Genomic DNA, 27,689 nt, shown 5'->3' with positions numbered 1-27,689 from the left:
ACTTGTAGATCGCGAAGTGGTTGGATGCAAGTGGGTGTTTAAGACAAAGTTAACTACAAATGGGGACATAGAACGTTAAAAAGCTTGATTGGTTGCAAAGGGTTACTCTCAGATAGAAGGGGTTGATTGTGGTGAGGTATTTTAACCTGTTGCGAAATTGAATTCCATAAGACTTGTTCTTTCTGTAACAGTTGGTTGTAAAGACTACATTCCTCCATGGTGATTTGGAGGAGAATATCTACATGAAACAGCCTGAGGAGTTAATGGTCAGAGGAAAAGAAGACTTAGTATGCAAGTTGAAGTCTTCGTATGGCCTGAAATAGTGGTACTAAAAATTCAACTCATATGTATTAAAGCTTGGATTTGATCGTTGTGAATCTTGTGAAGAATGTGAAAAGGTTAGAAGCTAACTTTGTTATTTAACCTTTTATGTGGATGAAATGTTGCTTCTAGGGAACAATATGAAGATGATCAATATTGTTAAAGGACTATTGGTAGAGCAGTTTGAGATGAAAGATCTAGGCCCGACAAATCTAATCTTAGGGATGCAAATTAAAGGGGAGCGTGAGAAAGGGAGGTTATGGTTGAGTTAGAGGAAATATACATAAAATATTTTGAATAAATTCAGCTTAGTCATACTGCATGCTAATGAGAACTCCCATGATTACAGGTTCCAAGTTGTCAACTCTCCTGTGCCCTAAGACTAAAGAGGAGGAAGAAGAGATGGCGTCAATTCCCTTTCTGAGTGTGGTTGGGAGTTTGATGTATGCCATGGTTTGTAATCGTCTAGATATTGCCTAAGCAGTGAGTATTGAGCATATATATGTCCAAGCTAGGGAAAGAGCATTAGATGGCAGTGAAGCGTGTGTTTTGCTATCCTTGTGGTACATTTGACTTTGAGCTGTCTATGAAGGCACGAAGAGCTCAAAGCGACAGCCACCATTAGAACTACAGTGCTTTGTGGATGCTGATTGGGGAGGTGACATCGATAGTAGAAGATCTACCAGTGGATATGTTGTTTCCTTATTTGGAAGAGCTATCAATTGGATGGGCAAAAGGCAGAGCACAATTGCTTTATTTACTACCGAGGCATACTAAATGGCCTTTGACACATGCTATCAAGGAAGTGATTTGTCTCCACAAGTTGTGTAAAGGGCTTGGTTTTAAACAAGGTGGTGTGGCAGTTGGGTGTGATAGTCAAAGTGAAATATTTTTGGCTAAAGTCCTAGGTTTTCATGCAAGGACCAAGCACATTAGCATAGAGTACCATTATTTTTTTTTGGATGAATAAAGAAATATATTAAAGAAAGGGAACAAGTACAAGGTATTTAAGCAGAAGACCGGAAAAAAGAACTAAGACCCTAGGAGACAACAATGAGCCTGTTCCTTGGGGTATCATTGACAGGGGGTGGGGAATCGCTACCAGCCTGGAAGAAACCTCAAAATAGATGGCATTCCAAATCCTGTCTACAGAGTGGGATTTGGAAGTCCATCTCCTAGTATTACGCTCCCACCAAAGGTGGTGGACCAAGGCACAGAACACTAGCTTACCGATTCGGTCGCAAATGGAAGATCCTGAAAAGTTTCTCAAAATCCAAGACCAGTCTCGCCCAAATCCGAATGAGCGTCTCGAACGAGGCCATATAAAGGAAAGGGCTTTTCCCTAGATAGATCTGGAGAAAGGGCAAGAAAAGAAAAGGTGCTCAAGGGTTTCCAAACCAGACCAATAGAGGATGCAGTTTTGGTTAACAGGGATGTGGTGGCTAGAGAGGAAGGATTGGGTGGTAAGGCAAGGTTTAGGGCTCTCCAAAGGGTAACAGGGTAATGGGGGATGTGGCCTTTGAACAAAACCAAGGGGGGCAAGGGGGTTTTGGGCTATGGGGTCTAACAAGGTTCCAGGCCGAGGTGGAGAAGATTTTGGAGGGGGAAGGTAGCTAAATGGTGAGGTCGCAGGGGGAGTTAGAAAGGGGAGGGAAAGCTTCCCAAACCTGTTTGAGAATGGGCAGGGGGTTAGGGTTCCAGGAGTCATTTGAGATGAAGGCCGATAAGGGGGTGGATTTGGGGATTCGAGAGTTATAGACCGTACGGGGACCAAAGTGGTTTAAGAGAATGTCCGTCGGATGCCAAGGGTCAAGCCAAAAGGATGTTGACGAGCCAGTAGAGACGGAGATAGAAATAGCTCAGATAGCACGAGGCCGAAGCAAAAGGATTATCCTCCAAACCCTTCTAAGGGACAATCCAAAAGGAATCCGGGCGGAGAAGAGAGGAGTAGACCCAGTTAACCCAAATAGAGTTATGCTTGGAAGCAATTTTCTAGATGAGTTTGAGAAGGCATGTTAGGTTAACGTCGGAGATCCGGCCGATTCCCGGGCCACCTTCGGATGTAGGGCGATAGATGGAAGACCAACTGATCGGGTGGATGAAGTGTGAGGCTTCCTGCCCTTTCCAAAGGAATGCGCAGAATAAGGATTCCATCGCTTGGATGGTGAACTTGGGGATGGAGAAGATTCCACACCAATAGAGATAGGTGGATTGGAGAACTGAGTGGATGAGAACCACTCGCCCCGCATAGGATAGAAGCTTACCCTTCCAAAGTTGCAATTTCTTGCAGATATTGTCAAGCATTGGGAGGCAATGGTGACAAGTAAGCCTACTGGGAATGAGCGGGAGCCCAAGATATACCACAGGCAATGAACCAGGAGAGGAACCCGAAATCTGAAGGACAGAGGTTCAAAGTTGATTGGAGATGCCGGAGAGGAAGATAGTGGATTTGTCGAGATTGACCCGAAGACCGGAGAGGGATTCAAATTTAGAGAGAGCAGATAGGATGGAGGATATGGAGAGGTGATTCGCTTTTGAGAAGATCATGAGATCATCAGCAAAAGCAAGATGGGTAAGGTTTAGGGATTTGCACTTAGGGATGGGGGAAATGAGGAGTTGATTAGTTTTGGTTTGGAGGATGTGGGAAAGAACTTCTAAGGCAAGAGAGAAGAGATAAGGATAGAGGGGGCAGCCTTGGCAGATACTAACCTGGGAGGGAAAGAATCCAGCCGGGGATCCATTGGCAATGATAGATAATCTAGGGGTGGAAATACAGGTTTCAATCCAGTGGATGAAAGGGGTAGGGAAACCCATGGCAGCGAGGACACCACTAATGAAGTCCCAACGAATGGAATCAAAGGCTTTATGGAGATCCACCTTAAGAAGAGATTTCTTTATTAAAGAGAAGATAGCAAATGGCTAGTGCTGCTTTTTTGACCAAGGCAGTGAGTTCAAAGAAGTTTGAATGGTGTACAGCTGTTTTGGGTTTAAAGAAGGATGTGAAGCATTCACACGTGGGAGATTAAGGCGCATTTGCAGAGAATTATGCCATTTGGACAAAGTCTTCTCCAGAGGGAAAGCCTATTACGAGTAAGTGGAGAGGCTTTTTCAAAACCAGAGATTCTTGTCTTATTCGATTCTAGTGGCTTGACCAATAACCAATGGCGAAAACTCAAAGGTAGAATAGAAAAAAAGACAAAAAGAAAGAGTGGCATAGCAATTAATGTAATATTTATGCAATTGGATTGTTCCGAAACCTAAAGCTTTCTTGGGCGTGGGTTAACTCAACCGTTAACTTTTCGTCCCAATGAGAGTCTTCCTTTGGGAACAATGTTGTTCACCCAACGAAGAAAGTGTCTTTATCCTGAAGCTCCATTCAGTAATATCCCACCTACGTACTTCCATTTCTCCAATTAGGGCAAGGAGTGTTAAGTGTTCTTCCATTTATGGTTTGGCTTCAAAAGGCGCTTGAATATAAAGACCTTTCATCAGTCGGCACGGGCTTCCCTCAAAGCTATGCTTGTAGCGCTGGTCATTCAACTAAATTGGTATAAAGTTCCCATCCTTGGGTGGGGCACTAGGTCTATCCTCCTTTACTTGGGATGTGGCAATGGTTTTTACTCTTCTTTTAAAAGGATATGGTCGATTTGAATCTTTCATAGTGAGATCCAACTATGAGCTATCATCACGATATTCGTGGGTCTCGTCCTGAGCAGCTGGGGAATTTTGAAGCTAGTAAATCAGTTGTTTGGGACAACTGATGTGTCTTTCCAATCCCTTAATAAATTGTTCTCAGTTCCCAGATTTGAATTGTGGGAAGCCTTGAGTTTAAATATGGTTCCCTAACCTAATAATGTATTGGGTTGACTTGCTCACTTGAAGACTCTTTTTGGCATGTTCCAACATGACGAAGCATATGGCTGTGAAACCAACCGATTGTACCCCACCGCTGCATAAGGAAGACTTACTATTAAGTAAAGCAAGGATTGTGAGAGCATTAAGGTCCACTATTGGCCAAGCCAATTTGTTGAGATGCCAACGTGGCTCGCCCTACTTCAATGATGGCTTTAAGCATGGATAAGTATTCTAAGTGAGGGTCTTATTATGTTTTTTTCACATTGAACCATAACGTTGGAGGGGCCCTTTTTTGGCCCTAGTTTACATTTAAGCTAAACTATCACTAAGGTGGCCAGCTCTGATCTCTAGATTGTTGTATAGTAAGACTGGCCATTCATCCAATATGAGAATGGACCATCGTGCTTGTTGGTCATTTAAACGTCGTGAGTCAAACCAATTCACTTCATGCTTTTGTTTTATCTACGTTGGGGCCAAGGGAAAGCGCTAAAGGAGAACCAAACAAAGAGGGGGATAACGAGTTGACTAGTTAGTGACTTAGTGGTGTACGCCTTGCCTTGCAACAGGACATATCGATCTCATAGATATCTTCCAAGTGGAGTCAGATGATAAGGACCCCCTTGTTGATTGGGTGTGGGTCAAGGGTGAGCCGATTTTGGACCAGCCAAGAGGGAGGCCTGACCCACATACTTCTCAATAAGCATGTGTTGATGTGGATGACTTGATGGCAGACAACGGTCGGGTACATGCACAAGAGGTAGCTGGTGCTACTATTGCAGATTAGGATTGGTTGATTCCCCCGTGTGATGATGAGGTTTTGCCTTCCATATGTGCAGGATTTGGATGAGACCTAACCTCCTAGTTAGACTTAGCCAAGGATGATGATGACAATGGTGATGATAATGATGACGATGGTGGTGGTGGTGAGTTCGAAAGCGTATGGCAGTTCCACTATCTGAGACAAAGCCGAGCCCCATCAGATTCAGTGGGGAGTCACAGTTCACGCATGGCACCCAGGATGAGCAGTGTGGTAGCATGCCTCATTAAAATTTATGTTCTTGACTTCCAGTTTTGTCTGTATACTACCGGACATGTGCCAATCAAGAACAACTCATTGGGTTAGGTTTTAGGCTAAAGTAACACGTCGATGGCCTCAAGTTTCAGGCTAAACACATGAGAAGATCCAATTATTCTTTGGGCGCTTAGTTACTATGTTTGGGGATGGCAATCAAACAAAGAAGGATATGTACTACGATTAAGGGATCAGATGGCAGTGATACGTAGGTGTTTATTACGGCTGCTCTATAAGCAAAAATACGAGCCTATGTAACAGGTATTCCTACTGCCCAACTGCCCATCCAATGACTTTGGACTAAGGATTGTAGTTGGCATTGGTGATAATAGTTGGAAGGTTTAATGTACAATATCCCAGTAAAATATGTAGCTGTAAGAGAGTTTAAAAGATGAGGTTGTTGATATAGGTGGGATTTGAATGCAGATTTCTTTCCCAACTGAGAATTTTTGGATTACTTGATGAGGATTAGATATTATCTATGCTTGAAGGTAAGACTTAAGAGCATTCCTAGCAACCCATATGCCATGATGGCATTAATATAAACATTCTAGAATAAGTCAAAGCATTCAACCACTCACATCCGAGAAAAAAACTTATAGGAGAGACTAGAGAGATGCTGATTGACTTGACAAATAAAGAAGGATCAGAGGCAAGGGGCATCAAGTTATGGGCTCACTTGAGAAGAGCAGCAATGAGCCAATAAGTCACTTCTCACCACTAGCGATCTCTGATCGATTTCTACAATCACCAGCCACTATTGAATTAAATACAAATGCAGATGGAGTAGATGAATAGACTAGCTCCATGGCTAGGGTTCGAGGTGACAACAATGAAAGACCAAAAATCGGTGATGTGAATCAGGATGTAGGATTTGGTTGATTGAGGCAATGTCCTACATCCAGGTCCACTCTGGGATCTTCTTCCTGAGAATCAGCAGTTTTCTAGGGGCTGTAATGCCCTATGGTTGAGACTATTTGACTGAATTATGGGTACTAGAGCTGGATACAGGGTAGGGTTAGGTTAGGTTCAGCGAGGCCTAGAGTCTAAGGTTTTGTAATTTCAAACTTGAAACTATGCTGTTCTGTTAAATTCAGATTTGAAACTTTGAGTTTGGTCTTTTAGATTTTAGGGTTTTATAAGAATAGAGTTTCTAGGGTTTAGATGGAAGCTAGGGTTAGCTTGAGTGTTCAAGGAGGGATGTGGGTGCTAGACCTAAAATGGTTTGGGATTTGGCTGCTAGGTTGAAGAGTTTTAGGGTTTTGAAGAATTCTGGGGTTAGGGTTTCGTAATAGGAAGACAAGTTGCAGGTTTTCTAGGGTTTAGATGTAGGAAAGTGGCTGGTTCTTTAGATTGAAGGTAGGGGATGGTGAATTGGTTCTAATTCCTAAAAGGGATGGGTTTAGGTCTAGGGAATAGGGTTCAATTAAAACTTGGAGGCTGCTGCAGTTTAGGGTTTTAGTTTCTTGAAATTCCAAAAGTTGCTGCAAGCTGTAGTGGGGAAAAGAAGAAGAAAATAGAAGGGTGGGCTCAGGTTGTCAATCAGGGTTGGGGAAGGGTAGGGGGTTAGGGTTTAGGGATGGGGGAGGGGCTCTATGGCTGCTGCAGGGGTTGGGGAATGATCCACGGTGGGGAAGTGGCTGGGATGCATAAATTAGGGTTGACCGGTTGAGAGGGGTAGGGGAGGGTTGCAGGTTGGAGAGAAGAAGAGGCAAATGGGGCTGGGATTGGGGTGCGGGTTTAGTACGCACTTGGAATGCGATGTTGGAAACTGGTGATCTAAGCAAGCCTACCCCCCTTGCTGAATCAGTAAATTGGGCCCAAGAACCAAGCCCAATGGTGCACCAAGTGGGTGGCCAAACCCTAACAGGGTAATTTGGTCTTTTCCCCACTTCATTTGGACTTAAAACTCGTCCAGTAATTTTCTTTATATTTTTTGTGAGTCCATATCTACTTTTATTCTCATTATTTTTTAATTCAGTTAGTATTGAGAGTCCTAGTTGTAGAAAGAGTCCCAATTGGATCAATTTCAAAAGTTTGATTTCTTTTGGATAATTACTTGTTATTTTTGCAAATCATTTTTTTTCCAGTTGTTATTTATTGAGTTGTAGAGGCAATCCTAGTCTATAAAGGATTCTCTAGTTGAGTCAAGTTAGGTATCCGAGTTTAAGTCTTTTCCCTCCAAGTGTAAGGCTCTTTAAAGCCCCCACCTCTCTGTAAACAAACAAGTTCAATTGAATAAACAAAATCAGAGTCTTGAGGGAAAGGAAGTTGTGATCTTCTAGGGAGGGCCATGGCAGGCATTGAAGCTCATCTTCTTCAAGTTTCAGCAAGATTCTTCCATCTTCAACAGCAATTCAACACCCATAGCAGCATCATAGCCCTAATCCACTAAGTACAGCCCCTCCTATCCCCATTCCAACCCCTCGTCTCCTTCCCCTAGCTCAGGGCTCTTCTTCCCCACCTCTCCTTGTGCAGACCTCACAGCCCCCCTGTGGCAAACCTAGCAAGCATTCCCACCCCTCCCTAACCTTGCAGTGCCCCTCCCGACCCGTCTCTCCCTTCCATCTCTTTCCCCACCCCCCCTTTCTTGGATCTTGCAGCAGCCCTAGAAAAGAGAGAAGAAAGAAAGAAAGAGAGGAAAGCAAGATCAAGAAAGAGAGAAAGCGCCCAAGATCCTCCTAAGATCCCAGGAAACACCCAAGATCAACCCTTTACCCTACGACAGCCCGCATCCTTTCTCAATCCATCTCTAAACACACTCTTGTCCCAACCGTACACTTCCTATCCATCCTAGGGTAAATCTTGGTATCGCTAAACCAACCCATAATGATTTGTTAATACCCGTACATCATCCATCCATTTAATCCCCAACTAACTGAGTTTTCCCCCATATCTTTCCCCTAAAACCCTAACCTTCCAATATTTCTCTATTAGACCCATCCCATCTAGAATTGTTAAAATCTTTAATTCCCAGGGTTAGTTTTTTATTTGCTGGTTCAAAAGAAGAGGATCTTGGAGTGACCCTAATGTTAGGGAGATAATTGCACTTCTCAAAACCCTAAGTCTAGGTTACATCAGCTGGAAAATCTGGAACTTGCAAAATCCTCTCTTCTTGAAGCTGCCCTAGTCCCCCCCCCCCCCCCAATAAAAAAATAGAAATAGGATCCCGCAACTTCTCTAGCTGCCTTCAACTCTCAATGAATTTTATTAATCATCAAACAATTACAGTATCAGGAGGCTTATTTATAGCCTATTGAAGGAAATCACACTTGGACTCTAACTTGCAAGACTAGTTAAACTCAAACTCTAATTGACTAAATACTCTATGATGTGAACTAAATTCTAGGGTTAGCTTGTAGAGATGTTGCCCTTGATTTAGGTTCACTCTAGGATCCTCTGTTAAGGAACCAGCAGTCATTTAAAGCTGTATGTCTTGATAATAGGATGGAGGAATTAGGGTTTAAGGTGATAAGGCAATGCCATTGAAGGGTTCAGCCAGCCTTAGGATTAGGGAATTTGGTTTTGTAGTTTGTAATGTTGCTATAATTTAGGTTCATGTCTGTAACTTAGGGTTCGGGTTGATTTCAATTTTGTGCTAAGTTGGACGGTCAATAGGGCTCATGGTTGCTGTAAAGTAGTTCCAGGTTGGGGTTTATATGTTTTAGGTCTTTGGAGTTAGAAATAGGGTTAAGGCATCGTTGCATTAGGATAGGGACTGTTATGGTCAATTGATGTATTTAGGTCACTTCTAATTGGTTTATGTTAGGTTTGAAGAGTCCTATTGGGGTTAGGATTCTTGGAATCGGGAGGGGTTGAAATTGAGTGTGAGGAAGAGGTTGGGGAAGCTAATCCTAAAAGGGTGAGGGGATTGGAGCTGGGGTTTGGAAGATATTAGAGTTTTAATAAAATTAGGGTTTAGGGTTCTAAAGGTTGAAGATGAATTGCATAAAACTTGTAAACTTAATGGATGATGGCTCGATGGAGGAACTAGAAGTAGGACTAGGGTAAGGGGAGGGATTCGATCCAATTAAGGAGGGGGGGTTTAGGGGTTGGGGATCTAAGAGTTCTGAAGGGAGGGGGATAGCTGCTGCGGCAGGGAAGGAGAAGGGTGGGTTGCTTGTGTGGGTTAGGGGAGAGGGAGAAGGGGGCTGGAATGGGGAAGGGAGAGGGGCTGTACTTATTTGAAAATGGAGATAGGCTGCTGGAGCTTTTATTCTACTGCTGGAATTGGACAACAAGGGCTGAACTTGAAAAAGATTCACTCTCAATCTGCTATGGTCCTCCCAAGTAAGCCCACGACTTCGTTTCCCTTAAACAAAGAAATTTTATTTATCAATTCAACTTCCGTTTACATGAATTGAGGCTTTATTTATGGCCTCAAAGGAAACAAACTAAGAGTCACACTAGGAAACCTTATTAGACTTCAAACTGACTTTCTAAGTTTAATTAGGACTTTGACTTGACTAACAATTTCTCACATAAACAAGGACTGTATCATAACTCACTCTTGAGAGATCTTGTTAGGATTCTAAGAGTAGATATGGAGTCCTAATGAAAAGAAGATCCAAATTAAGGGATCTTAACACAACTAGGAATCGCACCTAGTCAAGGAGTTTGTAATGAAATGCAAATAGTAAACCAACTAGTAAAACAAAATGAGATCTAGGGTCCAAACAACAAACTAGACTCTTTGAGACCCAAATGTAGGACACCAAGAAATTGGTAAAATTACCAAAATACCCCTAGATCGAAGTAGGGGTCCTAGGGTTTGGGGAAGTAACCCTAGGCCCTGTGGAACCCCTGGAAACAGTTTACTCTTAAGTCTCACAAATAACTTTCATATCTCACTCTAGAAGAATCCAAATTGAATTCTAAAAGTAGATATCGAACCCTTGCAAGAAGTAGGACAAATCTAGAGGACTCCTTCACAAATTAGGAATCATACCGAACAAGTAATCTTTATTAACTTGGTAATTAGGAACTCAAATTCAAAACCAAAAATAGATCTAGGATCCCACAAACATACTGGACCCAACTAAACCCTATTGGACTTGTTTAAAAAAGTGTAAATTACCAAAATACCCCTCCTGGTACTAGGGGCCGTTGGGTTTGGGGAAACAACCCTAGGCCCTACTTTGGCCTTGAATTTTGTTTACGTCAATTGCAGAATCAATAAGGAGGCATGGTTTTTTGTACTCATTTTCTTCTTTAATTTTTGAAAGTTTTTATTTTTACACAAGCCAAATTTGAATTTTGAAAAAGTATTATATGCATGGAACAAAATTTGGTCGAAATTTCGCATTTTGGGAACCTTAAAACGAAAAACTAAGGAACCAAAAAAAATCCCAAGTTTCGATCGAAATTTCGTCGAAACCTATCAAAACTTGGTTCAACCCAGTTGGACCAGCTAGTTCATGAGAAAAAAAAATTCCAAATTTCATGGGGAACATGGGAAATTTTGTTGAAACTCTAAACTTTTTCCCGCAAGTTTCGTAGCTTTCCCAAATTTTCAATTTTTTTGTTTCTTTCATATTTTCCCATATACCACGACAAATACCCCCTTCATCAAGACTTCCCTATCCAAATTGCGTATTCCCTCAGACTGATTATTTTAGGCATGTTGATGACTAGACATAAAATGTCATGGGCTGTTTATGTTCGTTGGTTGGAGGAGAGGATGCTACAGGCATAGTACTACTTAGCTTATGGGATGGATCCACTAAGACACTCCTCTTGGCACTGAGTTGTACTTTCCTTTTATTGTTAGTTATTTTGTATTTGATGTTTTGAAGTTAGAAATTATATATTGAATGTATGTACTTAAGTAGTTAAGTTTATAGTGTACTTCTCGAACAACTCTACATTGATGTTATGTACATTGAATGACATACCTACATTGATTATTTAGCAAAATGCACGTGTCAATATATTCTTTATACTCTAATTAACTTAAATGCAAAGTCCCACCCTAAAATACTCCCTAAAACCTGTCGAAACTTGCACGAAAAAGTCCAAAGTTTTCTCAAAATTTCCCAGTTTCCCACCTAGGTTTCCCATTTTCACTTGGTAAAAACTTTAGTCTCCCTCGAATTTTTTTTCTATGATTATATGTATTTAATCTGCATTAATATGCATTAAATCCCACTCAAATCCTGTCATTTCTCTCCTTATAGACCAATTTCAGAAGGATACAACTAATAGACCTTATAAAAAATAAAAAATAAAAAATAAAAAATAAAAGAAAAGAAGGAAGAAAAAAAAAAGAGCAGCTAACAGTGGGGTAGTCTCACTCGTGAAGGAATTGAATGGCTGAGAACTAACTCTTATTACAGTATATTTCACTGAATTGGCAACAAGATGAGCCTCAATTTTCTCTACATCAAATAAATCAGTGGGAGGTGGTGTGAAATGGTGAAGTTGCCTCTTTGAATGCAGTGTTGCTGAACTAGACGCATTTTGGAAGAAAGAAATGATGTCATCAACTGAACAACATTTGTGATGAGAGCATGGGGCTTTCCTTGGAATTGCCTTTCACCTGCTCTATAGAAGCTCATCCTTCCCTGTCAGAGGATAAGCAAGGCAGTTCATGGGTTGTGGATCATTAGGTAAGTCTGGTGAGGAGGTTTGGTCGTCTTCAGTTTCTCTTTTGTGGTGGACTCATGAGAAATACTCTGCTGGTTTACTTGAGGAATCTGCCCATCTAAAACTTCTACTCTAGTTGGGTCATTAATCTTTGTAAGGCAATGCCCCCTGGTTAGTGTGATAAAACAGAAACTGGCATAATATTCTTCTGCTTCTGGCTTTCTGCTATGCACTTTATTCCTTGCAGTCTGTCCTCATTTCTTGTTTAGCGTAATCTAAGTTCCTAAATGTTGTTGCATTTTATTTGAAAATGAGGTTGACATCCCCGTCCATAAAACTCCAGTTTAGTGTTGAACTGCCATTCTCAAGCAGAAATTATTTTTTCCTGCCTTTCTCTGGTTATTTATGAATTTGCTTGTTATTTTTTTGAAATAATGAAGCCGACCTGTGTAATATCTTCTTCTGGACCACATAACTGTGCCCTTAACAATTTCTTGTATTCTGTACAGGTGAACAATGCTGAAAGAGGATTCAGTGTTCTCAGTGATGGGCCCCTTGATATGCGGATGAATCCTCAGGTCCCTGCCAGTACAGTTTTCTTTTTTGAATTTCCCTCATGCTTTATTTTTAACCTTTTTTGTCAGTGAGTGAAGTCCAAAACTTCCTAACCAGAGTAAAATGCATTTCTGAAGAAACTAACTCAAACCTGATTTAATGTCCTAAAATGTAATTCTCTATTGTTATTGTACTCTGATCAACTTCCATGGCATCCTATGATTGGCATTGATACTGATGACAGTTCTTTAGAGAACTTGATTGCTTACTTCGGAGCACTTAAATTTAGGGTTCTTCAGGAACTATTTCCCTAGAGTTTATGAGATAAGGAGGTAAAATTTATGCTCTGGGTTGTGAATGAAATGCAACAGTGGGATGTTTACTGAAACATCTCAACAAGAACCAGTAGCTAGGTCCTAGTTTAGTTGAGATGTCCCAGATAGATGTCTAACCATCATGTCGTTTTGGAAGATACCAACTGAAAGGCTAGATTTTCATTCTTCTGCTAATTCCTGTAGCAGTGGGCCTCGGTGCAATGGTTGGTGGACCCAATGTACATTATGTCGCCGAAATGTCGTTCACAGGTGACACGAAACCGGTCGTCGAAACAACATCAACTAAAAGTCGGCGAAAACTTGCCGAAAAATCGACAAACCAACGAAATATCGGAAAAAATCAACGATTTCTCCGCCAGTGGCAACTGCTGTTGGATGCCGGAAGAGAAGAAGAGAACTCCGAACAGCTCGCAGAATGCAGCCTTCTCTGATCCCTCTCTCTCTCTCTTTCTCCGTCTTCTTTCTCTCTCGCAGGCTCCAGCATAGTCTCCGACTTCTCAGATCTCTCCGGCTCCCAGTTGCTCACTGACTTCTCAGTTCTCACTCTCGCTCTTCCTCTTCTCAGTTCTCAGTTCTCTTTGTCTCTCCCAAACTCACCGTCACCGTCTTTCTCTTTGCTCTCTGGGTGGTGAAAAATGAAAGGACAGGGATTTCTCTGTTTATTCATTAGCACCTTACTATTTACCACTAAAAGTTAAAAAGTTGAAAATCAATTGCATTGCGGGTCCCACTATTATGGCTTCACGTGTGCGCAAGTTGCAACATATAAATGTTTTTATATTAGTATATTATATATTATTTGATAATAAATTGTAAAAATATAAAACACTTGAAAGTTGAAACCCTCGATATATCAGTGGAGATGTTGGCGATATTTTGCCGACATCTCGGGGTGTCAATGGTTTCGCCAGCCACCGACACCCCCTTTTCAGGCGATATTTCAAACCGTGGGTGGAAGAAATATCCCAAATTGGCTTGAGGATCCCTATTTTATTGAAGTCTTTGATCCTATGGACATTAAGAGCCTCAGATATCTGGAAGGTAGTTGGCAACTCAACCATTCAGGTAGAGAAATTTGGAAGATTCTTTGCCTTTCTAGTGGAATGAGCACATGAGGAATTCCATGGCTGAGATAATTTATTTTGGAACAGCATAGATGCTAATCATGCTATACCAATAAATATAGACATTAAACTTTATGAGCTGCTGTACCCCAACCCCCAACCAAAAAGGGGGGGAAAAAACTTTTTCAGCTGAAGGTTCCCTGCAAAGGGAAGGAGATTGTGCCCTTCCAAAGTTGGCGCCTGCTACAGATGAAATGAAGCATGTAGTTCAGTAATGGCTGGTTACTATGTCATGGATCAAGGAAAGGCCTAGGTATTTCATCGGAATTGATCTTGGGGATAACCCAATTACGTGGAGAAGGTTTCCTTGTGACTTGTTAGAGATGGAAACACTAGAGGAAGATGGGGGATTTCAATAGTTTTATCTGGAGGTTAGATAGCCCCTTGAAGAGGTTGGGGGGAGATACAATGGAGATAGAAGTGGCTAGCCTTGAATAACATCATCAAAGAAGGCAAGATGACCGAGGTAAGGTTTTTACATTTGGGAATGAGGAAAGATAATGTGTTCATCAATTTTGATTTGGATGCTCCTAGAACTACAATACACCTAGAAATCTCGAAAGCTCACATTACACAAATTTTTGTCATTCCAAATTACCCCGCCCTTTTGCTTTACCCTCTATCTTTCTTCTTCTTCTTCTTCTTCTTTTTTCACCTTGTCTCCAAGTTTGCTTCTCCCTGCATACCTTTATGACACTTCCTATTTCTATTTAAAGATTTTCTTTGATGGTATAACTTGGTAGAGGCTAAAAGGGGTGGTTTTGGCACAATGGTCGGTGGACCACTGTTATACCTTGAGGTCAAGGCATGTGTTAGAAATCAAGCTTTAAACAACCACAACAATGTTTGAACTTGAGAAAAGAAAAGAGAGAAGAAAAAGGATTAAAATAAAGAAGAGCGCTCCCTCAAGGGTCGTTTGAACTACAACTCCATTCCTGGTCTCCTGACTAGGAGCGGTTCCTGGATCTTTGATCTCCCTAGTATCAGGAATGAAGTTGTCTCTTTCTTTTCCTGCCTTCTTTCTCCGCCTTCCCTACCTCCTCGGCCTCCCATCCACTCCTCGCTCCTTAACAAGTTCGTCTCTCCCTCTGATTTGGATTCTCTCTGTTCTATCCCCTCCCGTGAGGAGATCCTCCTTGCTATCCGCTCTCACAAGGCTAATCGTGCCCCTGGCCCTGATGGTTTCAGTATGGGATTCTTCCTGTCTACCTGGGACTTCATTGTGGAGGATCTTGTACACGCCATCCGGAGCTTCTTTCTCAATCCCTCCCAGATCTCCTCCATTAACCAAACTTTCCTCTGCCTCATTCCCAAGAAGCCTGGAGCCACTTCTCTTTCTGATTTCCGCCATATTTCCCTCTGCAATGTCATCTACAAATTCATTTCCAAAATCCTTGCCAATCGAATCAAGAAGGTTATTTCCTCTCTTGTTAGCCCTAACCAATCTGCATTCATTTCGGGCCGAAGCATCTCGGACAATATTCTCCTTTGCGCGGAAATCGTTCGGGGTTTTGAAAGATCTTCTCACTCCCCGGCTGCTCTTTTGAAAGTGGACCTTCACAAAGCCTTCGATTCTATCCGTTGGGATTTCATTAGTGGGGTCCTCTCTGCTATGGGATTCCCTCCGGCTTTTGTCCACTGGATTGAGATGTGTATCTCCACCCCCTACTTCTCAATCATCACAAATGGCTCCCTTGCTAGCTTCTTTCCCTCTAGGGTGGGAATCTGCCAAGGCTATCCTCTTTCTCCTTACCTGTTTACTCTGGCTCTTACGGTCCTCTCCCGTATCCTCCAATCTAACACGGATCAACTCCTCATCTCTCCCATCCCCAAATTTCGATCCACTAACCTTACCCTCCTCGCCTTTGCAAATGATCTCATGATCTTCTCCAATGCTGACCATCTATCCATCTCCACCATTCTTTCCTCCCTATCCTTCTTTGAATCTCTTTCTGGCCTCCGTGTCAACCTCAGCAAATCCTCTCTCCGGTGTCTCGGATTCTACCAGAGCCTCTCTTCTGCAGCTCTCAGGTTTCAATCCTAGCTCCTTCCCTGTGACCTACCTTGGTCTCCCCCTCATCCCCGGCAGGCTCACCTGCCATCATTGCTCCCCCATGCTTGATCATATTAGGAAAAAGCTCCAACTCTGGAAAGGTAAGCTTTTATCGTTTGCTGGGAGAGTGGTGCTCATTCAATCTGTCCTCCAATCTTCTTATCTTTATTGGGGTGGTATCTTTTCCTTCCCCAAATCCATTATCCAGTCCATGGAGTCCCTCTTTTGTGCTTTTCTCTGGAAAGGCCAAGAACTCTCCAGATTCCTTCATCCCATCTCTTGGGCTGCGATCTATCATCCTAAAGCTGAGGGTGGCCTAGGTATCCGTCGCATCCTTGATGTTAACTCGACATGCCTCCTCAAACTCATTTGGAAGATTGCCACCAAGCATGACTCCATTTGGGTCTCTTGGGTCTATTCCTACATTCTCAAACAAGACTCCTTTTGGACTGCTTCTTGTCCCTCATACCCTTCCTAGATATGGAGAAAGTTACTTCTCCTCCGGCCCCGTGCTCTCTCCGCCATTTCTATCCAAGTTTCGACTGGCTCTTCCACCCTTTTCTGGCTTGATCCTTGGCATCCGTTGGGCATTCTCTTCACTCTTCTTGGCCCCCGCTCAGTCTATAAGACCCGCATCCCTAAGACTACATCCCTTGGCTCCTTCATTTCCCTCGGGGCCTGGTCCCCTCTCCCCCACTCCAGTCTCGCTTATGTCTGGAACTCTCTTCCCCCTATCCTGAACCTTCCCCGTGATACTACCATTTGGTCCCCCTCGCCATCCAAATCCTTCACCACTTCCTCTGCATGGAGCCTCCTCCGTTGTCCCCACTCCCTGGTCCCATTTGGTTTGGTTCAAATGTCACATCCCCCGCCATTCTCTCACCCTTTGGAGAGCTATTAACCTTGCCCTCCCTACCCAATCCTTCCTCATTAGCCACCACATCCCCACCAACCCTAGTTGTACCCTTTGCTGGAGTGGTTCTGAGGACATTGACCACCTTTTCTTCTTCTGCCCCTTCTCCCGCCCCCTTTGGGATAGAGTCCTTGCATCTATTTGGCCCCGCTCGAGACGCTCATACGGGTTTGTTCGTGATTGGTCTTGGATCTCTAGGAACTTTGCTAGTAACTCCATTTGTGATCGCCTTGGCAAGTTAGTCTTCAGTGCCGCCATCCATCACATTTGGTGGGAGCGCAACCTGCGAAGATGGACTCCCAAATCTCGCTCCTTAGATTTGATTTGGAAAGCCATCTTCTTTGATGTTTCTTCTAGATTGCTCTCCCTTCCCCATCCCCCTGTTGCCGACAACCCCAGAAATAGGTTAATTGTTAGTTTCTGGGGCCTCAACTGCACTCTCTCCCCCTCTTCTTGAGCTCCTTGCTCCTCCCCCCCCCCCTCTTTCTCCTTCCTGCTTTGTATTTCTCATGCTGTTCTGCCTGTTGCTTTAATATATTATTTATTAAAAATATAAAGAAGAGAGAACCACAAAAGAAGCCTGTGATTCTAGCTAAAGTAAAACTAGAATTGCAAGCTTCCTTTAATTATAGAATTCAAGTGCTTAGCATACAACTTGAGAGAAAAGAAACTTGTCCTCTAAAAAAGAATAAAGAGTACACCTCATGGACAAAATTTTCTAGTATTCTAACTCCTAAAATCTGTCCAAAATAGAAATACAGAAAAAGGAAAGTTCTAAATTAGTAACTAGCAGAAAATAGAAACTATGCTTTTTAGGAACTCCCAAAACTCGTGTAGTAAGATTTCTACACTAGAAATAGAAAGTAAAGTAGCATATCTAAAAAAGGAAGCAAGCATCAAGACATAATACTGTTCATGTGAACAGTAAAACAACCCATTACTTCAACACTCCCCCTTAAGCTGGAGCATACGAGTCTCAATGCCTAGCTTGTAACAAATAGACTGGAAACTAGGTCGAAATAGAGCTTTAGTGAAGAGATCAGCGAGCTGGCCAGTAGAGCTAATAAAGGGAGTCTCTATAAGGTTTTTCTTGATTGCATCACACACAAAATGACAGTCAACCTCTATATGCTTTCGTCCTCTCATGGAACAGTGGATTACTAGGAATGTAAGTGGCAGCCTGATTGTCACAAAACATTTTCATAGGAGCAGAAGTTGCGAACCCCATCTCTTCTAATAAGGAATGAAGCCACATTATATCAGCAATAGTGTGGGCCATAGCCCTATACTCAGCTTCAACACTAGACGAAAAATAGTGGATTGCTTCGTACTCCTCCAAGTCATAAGATTTCCATCAACGAAGGTACAATAACATGTAGTAGACCGGCAATCAGTGACAGATCCAACCCAATCCGCATCAGAAAAGGTGACCAAGTCCATACTTTGATGTGGTCATAGATGAGCCCTTTCCTAGGCGTACTCTTGAGATATCAAAGAACTCGCATTGTTGCATCCCAATGAGCCTTCCTTGAAGATTGCATAAACTGACTCAACATACCAACATAATAAGAAATATTAGGATGAGTAACAATAAGATAAATAAGTTTCCCAATAAGACTCTTGTAACGATGGACATCATCCAACAAATCACCATAATCTCGTCCTAACTTTAACTGAGGGTCCATGTGAATGTTGCTAGGCATAGAAGCAAGCATGCCAGTCTCAGTCAAAAGATCTAAGACATATTTTCTTTATGACAAACTAACTCCCTGTTTATTGCAGACTACCTCAATCTCGAAGAAATATTATAGATCACCCAACTCTTTGGTTTGGAAACACTTCTGTAGGTGTGCCTTGACTATATAAATGGCTTCAACGTTATTGCCTGAAAGAATAATATCATCAACATAAACTGCCGTAATGACAACACAACCATTCTATCGTCTAACAAAGATAGAGTGATCAAAATAACAGTGTACAAATCCATAGGACTCCACAATCTTGCTAAATTTCTCAAACCAAGGTCGTCGAAGCTGTTTAAGGCCATAAATTGCTTTATGAAGTTTGCAAACACAAACACAATCGTCCCCCTGAGCAACATACCCCGGAGGGTGCTCCATATAAACAACTTCACGAAGATCACCATATAAGGTATTTTTTTATATTAAGCTGAAATACAAGCCAGTCATAATTCACAGCTAAAGAAATCAAAACACAAACAGAATTAAGTCTAGCCACACGAGAAAATTTTTCAAAATAGTCCACACCGTATGTTTGAGTATAGTCCTTAGCCACCAAGCGGGCCTTTAACCTTTCAACCGTACCATCAGAATGATACTTACTGTATACACCCATTGACAGAGGACCACATCTTTTTAGAAGGTAGGTTTACCAAGGACCAAGTATTACGAGACTGTAAAGCATCCATTTCCACATCCATGGCAGCCTTCCAGGCAGGGTTTTTAAGGGCCTTGGTGTGATGGGTTGGAATATGAATAGAAGATAAAGAAAGTGCAAGGCAACGGACATGAGGAGGTCAATGAGAAATAGATACCAAATTGGAAACAAGGTAAGCAATGTCAGAGCATAAAGTACGAGTACGAGTACCTTTCCTCAAAGTAATTGGCAAGTCATTTGAAGTCGGCGTAGGATCTCCACTAGAAGAATCCGCTGGTGGAGAGGATGAAGTGGGAACATCTGTGTAACCAACTTCAGTCTCCACTAGGGGAGAGTCGCTGGTATTTACAAGAGGAGCAGTACTATCCACAATGTGCTTTGCCAACTTACGTAACTGCTGATAAACCTATATAGGGACACTGCCAATGGAAGGAACCATAGAAGGAATAGGGGAAGCAGCATCTAAAAAGGATTTTCAACAGATATAGATGGACTAGGGTAATAAGGTGTATCTTTAAAAAAGGTCACATCCGCACTGAGTCAATGATCCAAGGGGTAAGAGTAGAAGTGAGAAGTGTTGTCTTATCTGTATGAGAAAGTGTTGCAGCATAACTACCAATGGATGTGGAAGCGCCGGTCTCAATATTTTGCAATCGGCAAATGATTTGGCTACATCATCTCTTAGAGTTTTAGACAAGTCTCCTGAAGAAGATGCGTCACTTGTAATTGAAGACATTAAACTGAAGTAGATATCACTTGAATCAGCCTTCCAAAACTTGAAGTAGAATGTTTAAAAAACAAAAAGAAAAAAAAAAAAAAAAAAAAGGGAGAAAGGGTAATGCAGGTAGGAAGCAAATCTGTATTTAATCCAAGTTCTGGAATCTGTAAAGGTAAGGTAATAAGTAGGAAGATTAGTTCATATGAAAAACTTGACAGTACATTAGATACAGCATTAGGTGGCTGCACACTAAGGAGAACTGGGGGAAAAGAAAAAAACTTCGAAAGAAAACACTGAGAACAACATTTTTTTGATTAAAAAAATCTCTGATGCCATGTTAAAAATCAAGCTTTAAACAACCAAAACAATGTTTGAACTTGAGAAAAGAAAAGAGAGAAGAAAAAGATGAAAATAGAGAAGAGAGAACCACAAAAGAAGCCTGTGATTCTGGCTAAAGTAAAACTAGAATTGCAACTTCCTTTATTTATAGGATTTAAGTGCTTAGCATACAACTTGAGAGACAAGACTAAAAAGGAAATAAAGAGTACGACTCATGGACAAAATTTTTTGATATTCTGAATTAGTAATTAGCATAAAACAGAAAGGAGTTGTACAAAATTTTCTAGTATTCTGAAATTAGTAATTATCAGAAAACAGAAAGGAGTTGTACAAAATTTTCTAGTATTCTGAAATTAGTAATTAGCAGAAAATAGAAACTATGCTTTCTAGGAACTCCCAAAACTTGTGTAGCAATATTCCTACACTAGAAATAGAAAGTAGAGTAGCATATCTAAAAAAGGAAGCAAGCATCAAGGCATGATACTGTTCATGTTACTGTTCACGTGAACAGTAAAACAGCCCATTACTTCAACAGTATGAAAACAACCTCTTAGCAAAAATTGTGGGGTTAAGGCTGCATAGGAAAATTGCGCCCAACCCCCCCCCCCCCCCAAAAAAAAAAAAAGAAGGCACTGCTTGTGCAGAAGTCTTTAGCACCAGGTTTGCCTTTTCTTTTCTTCCTTATAACTTGATAGAGGCTAGGAAGACAGTATTTGCAGAGGGTAAGTCGAAAACCATGGTCAAGTCTAGTGGATCAAAAAACTCCAGCAACAAACGGTACTTGATGGCTTGGCAAAGGTACTACAAGGGAAGAGATGCCAACTGAAGATTCCAATCACCTGGTTCAAGTAGTGCGTACAATTCAAATTTGTGTAGTTGAGACAGGATAGTTTGTGAGTTGGGGAGTATGTGGCCAATTTCTATTACTTAGCCACTTGTTTTGGGTTTGAGTGGGATGAAGATGTCTGGGTGCCACAATTTAGCAATGGCTTGCCATAGGAAAATATTGTACGTGCTACTAACAAATTCCTCACGTGGAGGAACTAGTTCAGCCGGCATATCAGGTTGTGAAAATTTTGAGGGGGACCTTACAATGGAAGAAATTATCCTTACGCATATTCCAGAGGTGATAGCTTTTGCCCCAAGATTCTTCTTCTCAATAAAAGTCGGATTGATTTCCTTGCCACAAGCTAGCAATTCAGCGGAGTCTTCATGACCTAGCCAACGGTATCTCCGCCTTGGCATGGTTTTGATATGCTTTTGCTTTGTGTGATGCCAAATTCAACCAATCGGTGTTTCAGGTGTAGAGGCTGTGGACAATCAATGCTCAGAGTCCTAACCATTTAGTAGCTTACATTGGTAAAGATAATTTTATCCCTACTGTTCCAAAATAGCAGCTTGGGCTTGAAACAGTTGATTTATCGACAGAGCAAGGCCAATGATAATGATGTGAAGCAATGCCCTTGTTATGTTTATCATCTTGTTTTTAACACTCACAAAGACATTGAGGGTGAAGTTTGGCTCTGTAGCACTACCTTCCAGCCCTGGACCATTACGTACAATGGTGATTGACAGCGGTAATTATACAAATATCTTGTCTCTGAGGAAGCAGTTCGCAAGCTGGGATTGCAGACAAAAGTCACATCTAATCCCCATAAAATGAAGCTGGTGAACAACACTAAACTCAAGGTTACTGATTTGTGTTTGATCACCTATTCTGTTGGTGAGTTGAATGACACAGTGCAGTGTGTTGTCCTCCTGGTGAAGGTCTATTGTATTCTTCTTGGTCAACCATGCTATTTGGTAAGAAGGTCCAACATTGTGGGTACAAAAATACTTGTGCATACAATCACAATACCAAAGTATTGAAGGTCCAACATTGTTGTTTCAGATGGTCTTCTTGATCCTCCAAACTTTGAAGAGAAGGAGAGCTGATGCAGTAGCCTTAGCATGGCTGGATTGATATGACCCAGTTTGGAGGCCTAAACCAAGGACTGGTCAAACTAGTTATTTTGTGTTGCAAGGGCTGGTAGTCTACTTAGGATGCTGTTGCAAGGGCAATAGTAGTCTTATTTATTTCAATAAGGGTAGAATTGTCTTGTTAAGATCATTGATTTTATTCTCCTTATACTATTCCCAAAAGGCCACAACTGCAAAGATTTGACGTATTTTTGATAAGTTACTAGTATAAATAAAGACCATGTTGTGTCTCTCAGGCACAAGTCAGGATTTCTCTATATCTTATAACATGGTATTAGAGCCGTCTTTAATCTGAACCCTAGCAGCACTGCCGTTCTTTCTCCTCTCTTTTTCATCGTACTGCCTCCACGATAGCACCATAGCCATCGCCCACCTCTAGACACCATTGACACCACCTACAACCCTTGCATCACTAATTACGGCTCCAAGATCTTCAAAAATCCCAACAATAGGTCCTAGAAGGATTGCTACACCTCTGCAATCCCTTTAGGGCCATCAAGCTTCACCCTCAACCATTAAAGCCTATTGTGATCACTCATAGGAGTGTTGCCATTCATCTGTAACTCTCCTAGGGTGGTCGATACCTCCCTTTAAGCCTTTTACCACTACAGCCTCCTTTCTTAGAGTTTTTCAGACCAATCGCTAGGTCCTAGAAGGATTGCAAGACCTTTGTGATCCATTTAGGCCTATCGGTTAGGCCCTCTGGCCCTTGCAATTGGTCCAAGAGCCATCACATCATTTTTGCAAGAGCTTCTAAGGCCATCCCCTTGTTTTCCTATGTTCTGAAATATTTTTCCTAACAAAAAACGCTTATTCATTTCTTCTTCCTGGTGGTGAGCACTTTTCTCATGCCAGAGATTCCTATTTTTGTGGAATCTATTTTCTTAGATGAATTTTTCCTATGCAATGGCCAATTCAGTTACCTTCGCCTCTTCAAGTACATATGGTATGGAGGATTCTCCCGTTTCTTCTATTTCTCAGGTTTGAGATTTTTTTCCCAGATGACCACTGTTAAGCTTAGTGAAACCAATTACCTTCGTTGGTCTCACTCTGTTTCCCTTACTGTTAGTGCTTATGCCCTTACTAACCATCGTCACGGGACTTCTATTAAGCCATCTTCTCTTGGTACGGCACAAGACAAGTGGGAGATAGATGAATGCTTGGTTATGGAATTTCTCCTTGATTTGTTGGTTGAGTTCTACTGGGATTTCAACTCTATTAGAGTTTTTGTTCATGTAATTTTCTATTTCTTGTTACCCAAGTAAGGTATTTATGTAATAGTGTTATTTCCACTTTATTATAAATAGAGGGTTTGAGATCACACTGATCCATTGAAGCAATTCTACCATAGTCGTGTTTCTCAACATGGCATTAGAGCCTAAGTTCGATTAGGGAAGAAAAACAAGAGAGAAAACAACAAGGGTCTCTCTCTCTCTCTCTCTCGATTTGCTACACCACCTACAACCTAACTGCCACCGCATCAGTTCTTCATCTTCCATTTCTGCTGCTGCTACACCACCTGAAACCAAACACCATCGCAGAGCTGAAATCAGACTTGAAACCACCATCGAACCTGCACATATACCCATTCCACCCTTAACGACTCATCGTAGACCTGAAACCACCATCGCATCTGCACCTATACACATTCCAGCCCTTAATGACTCACGTCCAACTCATCGCTGCACCTGCAACCCCTCGTTTTGCCTCCCAGACCACCTGCAACCCTCTCGCGACCCCTTGCAACTCATCGTTTTGCCAACCAGACCATCTCCACCATCGTTCTCTTGGTTCCGCGGTTCCGCCACTGTTGTTGAAACCAGAGCACCTTTTTTCAGCCATCATTCGTTTGTTTTTCAAATCGACTACATAAACAACCTCTTTACAGCCATTGAACCATTGAACCGAAATCATGGACCAAACTAGATTAGGGATCTAATTGTAATTTCGTACATATGCAGTGGTCTCTTTTGAGAATGCAGGGGTCTAACTTCACTGCCACTTGCTTGATGATAGAATTGAGTATGGGCACCCTCGGTCATTTGGAAGGAAGTTGAGGGTGCAGCAACCCCTGGGAGGGCTGAGAAGAGGCGATGGGGCAGGGAAGGGATGGGTTTGTGTTGCTGGTGGTAACAGTGCAGCATGGCAGGTGGAAAAGGAGAGATGACAATTAGGGTGAAAGTTTATATTTACTTACACAATTATCTTGTATTCGCTGCCAGCTCTTGCTATCTGGGATTATCTTTTATGTTTCTTGTTCTACAACAAATGTAAATATGTAACTGTTGCATGTAACAACATAGATACATGTTAGTTAGTACATCACTTCTGCTTAATGTTCACATTCAAATTTATTCCCCATGGGAAAGTGATTGGTTATAAAGGGGGAAATTTGGCTAATTAGCTGAGAGCTTCTTTTGGTGTGGTTGGGGGGAGGGGCTAGGTGAAATTCTTACTTCAATATGCTACAAGAAATCTTAATGGTTTTTTTCGCAATTGATCAACTATTAATAACAGGCAAGTTTGAGAGCAGAAGACATCTTAAACTTTTGGCCAGAGGCTGAAGTTGGACGAATTTTACGCGAGTATGGAGAGGAAAGCAATTGGCAGCTTCTTCAGAATAAGTTTGTTGGTGAGCGTTTAGATGGAGGTTTGCATTCCACTGGCGAACTAGTAGACCTAATTCAGAAAACCTTCCCTGCATCTGGAGGTAGATTCGTTCCCCCTTCCCCCCCCCCCCCCTCTCAACTGCACTTTAGTTTTTGCCTGTACAGTTTTCTGTTTTTTGGAGCTTTAGTTCGATGTTTTTCTCCGGTATTAACTTTAGTTCATTCTTATACTGCTTCATTTATTTTCCTTGGTGAGTGGGTTGTTCATTTCTTCTCAATTTTGCCTATTGTTTCATACCCTCTGCAATGGCTGGCTGCTTATGTTAAATCAACTAATTGATAATTTTCTATTAAGTGAATGTTAAATCACCATTTATTTTACTTGCGTATCATTATAAATAAATTCCAGGGAGGAACGGCTGGATAAAGACAGCAACCAGGGTATTCCAAGCTTTGAGGATTGCAGTTAACAATGAACTCCAGACATTGGAAGATGCACTTTATGCTTGTTTTGATTGTCTTTCCTCTGGGGGTAGACTTGTTGTAATATCTTTCCATAGCTTGGAGGACAGGATTGTGAAACAAACATTTCTTGACATCATTGACAATAAGAGTGGAAATGTAGATGGAAATGCAAGGAAGGGAAAGGATGCCAATGTAGGAGAAACATGGATTAAACAGAAAATAGAAGGTAGAAGAGGCACCATTCTTACAAAGAGGCCAATAACACCTTCTGAGGAGGAAGAAAGGTTGAATCGTAGGTGTAGGAGTGCAAAGCTCAGAGTAGTTCAGAAGGTTTGAGGCCTGAATATGTCAAGCTCATTGACTGGAACTTTCATATAATCATTTCCTCGGGTTAACCTGTGAGTTTCAGTCTACCACTCCTGAACTGAGGCATGACGGAACTTGGAATAGATATCTCGACTGGGTAAGTTACAACGTTGTTATTAGGGAACTGTGTTTTTGCCAAGAATATTATTACTTCACCTCCCTGTTCTTGCATATACTGACATCCTCTAGATTACTAAATAATGATGCACATATTCATACTAAACGCATATTTGCAGTTCTTCCATAGAGAGAACAAAGCTATTGGTGTGGATGTCTGCTTCCTCATATGGGACCATGTGGCTGTAGTGGCAACAAATCAGACTATACAAGTTGGCCATGCGGTGTGAGCCATGGGCAAAAGGATATGATCTGACGGTAGTTTCTTGGCTGTGTACGTGGGCCCTGTGAGTATGAGCCCTCGATGTAGTATATACGGCTGGTTCCCCCATGATTATAATTTCTTTAAAAAAAAAATTAAATGTATTTTAGGGCCTGTCTCATTTTCCTTTATGGTTGATTGACAAGTTTTGTGAAAATTGAGTAAATCTGTTTGTGAGCATTCCTGTTACGGTAAGTTCTTGTAGCTTCTCTTAGTTTGCCTTTGCCACATCACTCCTCTTTTTTCTTTTTTTCAAGTTCTTTAGATGCCAATTAGGCACACTGGTGTTTTGAGCATGGTTAGTAAATTTGGGTTAGTTCGGGTACGAATACGAACGGCAATTAATAAGGTCATACAGCAAATGATATGTTTCCAATAAATCAGCTCAATAAGTCATGTATGGTAATCATATTTTACGTGTATTTTAATACAAATAACTTGAATAAGTATGGGAACACAAATACAAGGGAATAGGGGGTTTTGTCTCTTTATAAATAAATAGTAAATTAATCTTTTGCAATTAATTTAAAACTTTTTTGTTTATATAAATAAATAAAAACTTTAATATCAATTGACAAAAACCTAATTTGAGACCCTTTTCATTCTTTCGGATCTCTACATAGACAGGGAAAATATATTAAAAAAAACATTTGAACATAACTTGACAAAACCAAAAAACATTGTTAAAAAAAAATTCATTTGTCACATAATGACATAACCATTTAAATTTACAAACTATTATATTTACCCAAAAAAAAGTTTTAATTATCAATGTCAAATGGCGTTTGTGTTTTACAATCATATGTGAAAAGAATACTAAAAATAATGGGTAGTAAAACTGTAGATTGGAGTATCAAATATCATAAGAATAAAATGAATGCATGGGTAACTTATCTTTAATTCGAACTTTCTGTTTTTGGGTATATCTTCTTTAATTCTAACTATTTTTCCTAAAAATGCAGCTAAATATTTCTAAAGATGCACGCTATTGAGGGTGAAAAAAGAAACTAAAAAGAAAGAAAGTCATCTCTTTCAAGTCTAATTTCTCACTAACATTGCTCAGTTTGTTGGGTTTTGCTCTTCCAATGCTATAGAAATTGATGCCTTGAAAAATAACATGAGCAAGTCAAAGCTACAAAACGTACTTAGAAGACATATTGTGTGGTTGTTCTATGGTATTTAAGAGTTAAATTTGATCTCCATATCTAAATCCATTGTAATTTATCTTGACATTCTGAACAAAGTGTTTGTGGTATAAATTGAAAATCTAAGACACTATATAAATAGTTTATGAAAGAAGAAGTTACTTACCAACAAATGCGACCATTGACGATGAGCAAGTTGTGGGTTTTGAGAGATCACTTGTGAGCGAAGGAAAAATAGAAGAGAAAAAGAAACTATGGGAATAAGTCGGATTTTGAGTTTCTATTTTCTATTATATATTTATTGTTTTAAAAGTAATAAAAAAAACAATTAGTGTGCTAATTAATACGCTAACCATAACAGCAATTAATAACGAAATCAATTTGGCTACATTTGGAAGTCGGGTATGGCATTAAGTGTGTTTAATGTACAGGAAAATGTCGTTTTTTCAACAATACGTTCAAATACTTGTATTAATAT

At 41.1% G+C, this 27,689-nt stretch overlaps 1 protein-coding gene across 2 annotated transcripts in view; it reads left to right on the top strand.

Moving 5' to 3' along the window:
- Positions 1-26,869, top strand: part of LOC149016699 (mraW methylase family protein) — an 89,768-nt gene extending 62,899 nt beyond the window's left edge. The window contains exons 4-7 of one of the 2 annotated variants that reach the window (XM_089154768.1): positions 12,343-12,411; positions 24,765-24,957; positions 25,266-25,784; positions 25,924-26,869. In XM_089154768.1, coding sequence (XP_089010894.1) covers positions 12,343-12,411; positions 24,765-24,957; positions 25,266-25,657 — 654 coding nt within the window. In that variant the 3' untranslated portion in view covers positions 25,658-25,784; positions 25,924-26,869. The remainder of the gene's footprint in view (positions 1-12,342; positions 12,412-24,764; positions 24,958-25,265; positions 25,785-25,923) is intronic. The other variant, XM_089154769.1, reaches the window with a different exon arrangement.
- Positions 26,870-27,689: the final 820 nt, after the last annotated feature.

The sequence above is a fragment of the Hakea prostrata genome, chromosome 5, assembly GCF_041222555.1.
Source record: "Hakea prostrata isolate BN-2017 chromosome 5, UWA_Hpros_2, whole genome shotgun sequence".
Lineage (NCBI taxonomy): Eukaryota > Viridiplantae > Streptophyta > Magnoliopsida > Proteales > Proteaceae > Hakea > Hakea prostrata.
The sequence above is the reverse complement of the archived record's forward strand: the minus strand, read 5'-3'. Positions and strand labels throughout refer to the sequence as shown.